The sequence below is a fragment of the Rhea americana genome, unplaced genomic scaffold (genome assembly GCF_003343005.1).
Source record: "Rhea americana isolate MKP2758 unplaced genomic scaffold, rheAme1 scaffold_94, whole genome shotgun sequence".
NCBI classification, from domain to species: Eukaryota; Metazoa; Chordata; class Aves; order Rheiformes; family Rheidae; genus Rhea; species Rhea americana.
The window spans coordinates 1627532-1632663 of NW_028187133.1; the positions used below are offsets into that span (position 1 = coordinate 1627532).

Genomic DNA, 5132 nt, shown 5'->3' on the forward strand with positions numbered 1-5132 from the left:
CTAAGTAGAAATGTAAGTGTGAGGTTTTGTTAAGAGGATAAAAATTTCCTGAGAACTAACCCTGGCTCTGGAACCCTTTTCCTGTATTTCGCACAATATCAAAGTTGTCAAAGTCTTTAAAATAGTAAAATCTACAGCATTTAAAACTTCTGTAAACCTTTCTAATAGTAGAAACTGCTCACAAACCACATGGGTATAATGGCACCACAGAGGAAGCCTCTGTATCATATCTTAGCCTCTAACCATATTCCTGCTAGAACTCTAGAATATGAATAATTCTTCAGTGTCTGTCTGCTCAAAAGGAAGATTCTGATTCTGTCTTTTTACACACTATCAAATATAAAATATTCTGCTTTCAATGCAAAAATTTAATAGTCAAAATAATGGTTGAAATAAGAAAATATATCACCATCTATTGTATTCAAATAGCAACAAGAGCATTAATTTTAATCCTTTGCTAGTTACTTGTAACTGTGTGCACTAACCTGTATGTTTTTCTACTATGCATTTTATTATTGTCCATCTGACAGGTAATAAAAGGGAACAAAGTATAGTTCAAAGCAATTTGTAATACCATTAATCACTAGAGGAAAACTCACAAAAATGATCTAAACCACTGAAGGAGAAAGATACAGGTTTTGTTAAGTACTGTTATGTTTGTTACATTTAACGTTTTTCATTCAACAGAAAGATTTGATACTCCTTCCTGAAATACAGTAGAGCTAGCTCTGTTTTTAAATTCTACGCTTGACTTCCTAAAAATAATTTTATTCTGCTAATGTAACAATCCAACATAGCATAGGTGAACAAGCCAATTGTTCCTAACATAAAGATTTCAAAGCCCAGCAATGAAGTGCTAGTAATTTTATTCATGCAGAAGCTGACAAAGTCTGCATTAGTAGAAATATGGCATAACAGAAATGTTTCTACTTCATCATAAATTACAACTTGTGGATCTTGGCTGGGAAACACAGCACTTGGATTCAGTGCCCCAACCGATTCATTCTTCCCCCTGCTATTCTAGTCAGGAACATAAACCTCACTGCAGGTCTGAAAGCGTTAGACTTTTACGAAAAAGATACATGGTGATGACACTCAGGCACCTCCAATTTAGGTATTCAGCAACTCAAAATTAGATAGCTACCACTTGCAAAAACACTTTGAAACTCTAAAGTCAAGTTCCTTAAGCATTTAATACAAACAGCGGAGCCAAACGCATTCACAGAATCATCCTTGGACACCACACAACAGAGGTCTGGCCAAGAGATCAACCAGCAGGAGAAACCCAGCGCAGAGGCATTGGTAACTCCTGGCTTCGTGAATCTGAAACAGCTACTCTTCAAGATCTGGAGTGAAAAACATTTTTTTTTCCAGGTTGGATTTCTATAATTCCTTTCAGTATATGAAAGGAAACAAGTTTTTCCATACTTCACACAAATCATTCACTAAATAAATTAAGGAATGATTCAAGGAACAAAAAAGGAACAGTGGATCCCAGCAGATGCTCTTTTAACAACAAAAGCATGTTTTGTCTTCATACCCTGGTGTTGCACTGAGCCCTGCACAAGCTATGTGCACTTAGAGAAACACAATTTAGATGAGAACTCAAGGATTTATTGTTAATCTGAAATCTTAACAGTAATTAAATAGTTATTAGTCCAGTCACAATGACATTAAAAGTCTAAAGCTTTCAATTACTATAGAGAAAATATGATGCCTAAAACAATGCAGCTAGCAAATGTTACATACTCAAGCACTTTCCTGTATCAACCTATTTCTCTAGTGTTATTCTCACTGATCCCTAGAGTCCCACAGTCACAGCATCCTCTTCCCTGGTTGCAGCAAATTATCAAGAGCCCTCAGTTCTTCATCAGGAAGACGAGGATGCTAGTGGTTGGGTTGTTTCTTCCCATCTCCAGTGTCCACTTGGGGCAAGTTTATAATTTCCCTAAAATGCTCTACACACTGTTCTCTCTTCATTGGTTTGGCAATTCAACATTACACCTAAATATCTAAAGCTCACAGCTCTTTAGGCTCTGTTTCTTTAAGGATCAGTTCTTGGCCACTGGTGATTTGTTTATATCCTGGGGCCTCTGGTATCATCCCAAGACTGCACTCCTCCACAATCTTTTTTTAATCTAAGGTCATAGATTAATTTATTCTATGCAGAATATCTACTTGTTACTATCCATTAGCTACAGAAGTATGTATAAATTATTATAAAGTGTTATCTAAATTGTTGTAAAATGTTACACCATATAATTATACAATGCTAAGCTAAAAACAAATTAGGTAATAGTTACCTATCATCTGACATTTGCTGTTACAGCTTAAAGGCTAAAACAAAGCTCCAGGTAGGCAAGAGAAATCTAGACAAAGCAAGCCAAATAAATCTTAGTACTGAGGCCTTGCAGAGTTAATACCAAGCCTGCAGGCTTGTACTAGCAATGCCAATATTGTATTTATTTGTTTAAAGGGCTATACTGGTAGCTAGGTCATTCTCCAGCAAAGGTGAAGCATTGACTTGCAACTGCTTCAACTTTAGACAAAGTAAAACTCCAGTCCTGCAAATTCCTGGGACAGAACTCCACCAGTGCAAAACAAAATATTAGCTTTACTTAAAACTTCCACCTGACCCACAGTGGCAGCTACTACATTTAATGCTATTTGTGTGTCAGGTGACCTCAGCTTTTGAGCAATGGATGAAATTTAAGCGACTAAAACTTTGTTCAGGCTGCTGTGTAGCATAGCAGCATWCAAGGAGGCTCCAGCAATGCACAGACATTGAGGAAACTTTAAAATTGAAAGGGAATATTCCCTAGTGAATTTTTAGCTCCTACAAGATTAGTGAATTGGAGGGAGTGTCAACTTTTTGGATTACTTTCTTCATTCTACTTATGCACTGTTTAAGATACTAAAACAGGCTCCAAAAACCTAATGTCAAAGCACCTAAATTATGAAGCTGATATTTCTCAGCTCCCCACATAACACACACAGAGAAACAGGCTCCACCAGAAGGTAATTTTGATCACATAATAAGAACTCCTACCTAATGATCAGAATTACCAAATACAGCTAAAAAGAAAATGCTACAAGCTTTCATTTTGCATTTTATTTATTAAGAATCAGATAAAAGTGACCATAAAATAGGAAAAAGAAATTAAACACTTTGAACACCATCCAGAAAACAAATTAGACAAAAAATACCTGATATTTAGGAAGTAATTTTAATTCTTTTCCTTCAACATGCTCTATATAACAGTAATCTAAAGCAGCAGAAGTACTGGATGCAATTACAACTTCAGTATCTTTCTTCATTTTCATCAGCCTATTCAAAGCACTGAACGCTTCTGTCTTCTAGGTATCCAAGTGCATATTCCTTATTATAAGGAAGAATTTGGCTAGAGAAGGGAAAGAATAAGAAAAAAAAATCTGCAAAGCTGCTTAATCTTCAGCGAAGTATGCCTCCAGTTCCTCCAGTTCTGCATCAGCTGTTGTATTTGAAGAACTGTGAGCAGAATTTGAATTCATGCTTTCCTGGCCACTGCTTTTTTGTTGAGAGTTTCCCAAATGATTTGGCTCTTTCTTCAGTTCTCTACCACCGCTTAATAACTTTTGACTCTCTGCAAAATACTGATTCGGATGATTCAAAGAAAACCCAATGTCATCAATCTGCACATAAAATGAAAAGAAACATTATTTTATCTCAAAAACTCATTTTTATCATTCAGTAATAAATTTAATTAGTGATTTAGTAAGCACAGAAACTTGAAGAAAAGCACCAGTTTGTCAATACTAGTAGCCTGAAAATATTACTACAGATTTATTTTTATCATAAATTTTCTTTGTTCATATTAGGAACAAAACTACTGCTTTAGCACAAAAACATTATTTTACACTGTTTATTGAAGTTAAAAAAACAGAACATATTAAATATAGGTAAAATAGCAGCCCTTTACAAATTCAGGGCAACTACACCTTAAAGCAGCATTTGCCTATCAAAGAGAAAGACTGCAACAAAGTCTAGACAGCAAACAGTAGTAGAGACTATATTTTTTTTTGTGCAGAAAGCTCTGCACAATATAAACCTAGATGCTAAATATAAATACAATGCTGTGAATGGAAAACTTCACATCTTTTCCTAATGCTCCCCAAAAGCCTCAAACGCAATAAATATTTACAAGGCAGCAAGCTCTAACAAAAGCCCAACAGATCAAGCTAATCTCTGCTTCATCACCACAAAGATCACCATCCACAGGATGCACAATCAACACCAAAGAATATTCAGGCTTCCGCCCCCCCCCCCCCCCCAGTGGAGAAGAATACCAAAAGCTAGTATAATGTGCACGTGTTTACTGCTCCTTTCTACTGGGCAGGCACATTCTTTCAGCCCCACAGCTATTCAGCAACTGAAAATTCAATTAATGCTTACCAAATATATCAAATCAACAAAGTTTTCAGTTTTAAGAATGAGCTGTTCTGACATATTCACCATGATCTCAGTTACAACCTTTGCATCTCTTTTTCAGAAGCTCAGAAGTGTGAATAGCTTTATATAAAAAGGGCTTCCCACCTCATATTCAAGTAACCTACACTTGATACCTGCCCACCAGTCTCTGTGAACACCAYACAAATTTTGAGAAAAATATTGCTTTTATACAACACCAGAAAAATCCCCAAACCTGGGAGGCAAAAAAAAGGAGGACTAGGAGCCATATACTGGCAATTTTCTGCTCTAATATTTTCCCTTTTTCCTGGAAGGGTGGGGCTGATTCAAGCACAATAAATGACTGTGCATACACACAAAACATCACCTGAGGACATATACCACATCTGATGTAACATGCCAAAAAACACTATCTTAAATTTCAGGCATTTTTGAATATCATGAAGCAGAGTCAATGTGCTTTCTAAATGGAATCCTCATTAAATGCATAAACATAGTATATCTTAGTCTATCAAAACCATGGCTCTGTGTGTATGTGTGTGCATGCGTGTATACATATATATAGTCAGAATAAATACATGTCAGAATTTAATTCAATAAAAATATTAACAATTGTAAGAAGTGACCTTCACTGAATAAAATCTTAAAAACGAGCAGCAGGCCTAGCACACTAATTTGGGATGCT

General features: G+C 35.9%; 1 protein-coding gene across 1 annotated transcript in view; it reads right to left on the reverse strand.

Annotated features, from left to right (window-relative positions):
* Window positions 1-3097: 3097 nt before the first annotated feature.
* PRIM2 (DNA primase subunit 2) overlaps window positions 3098-5132 on the reverse strand; it is a 112534-nt gene continuing 110499 nt past the window's right edge. The window contains exon 13 of the mRNA XM_085324895.1: window positions 3098-3672. Within this exon, the coding sequence (XP_085181021.1) occupies window positions 3445-3672 (228 nt within the window). The 3' untranslated portion in view covers window positions 3098-3444. The remainder of the gene's footprint in view (window positions 3673-5132) is intronic.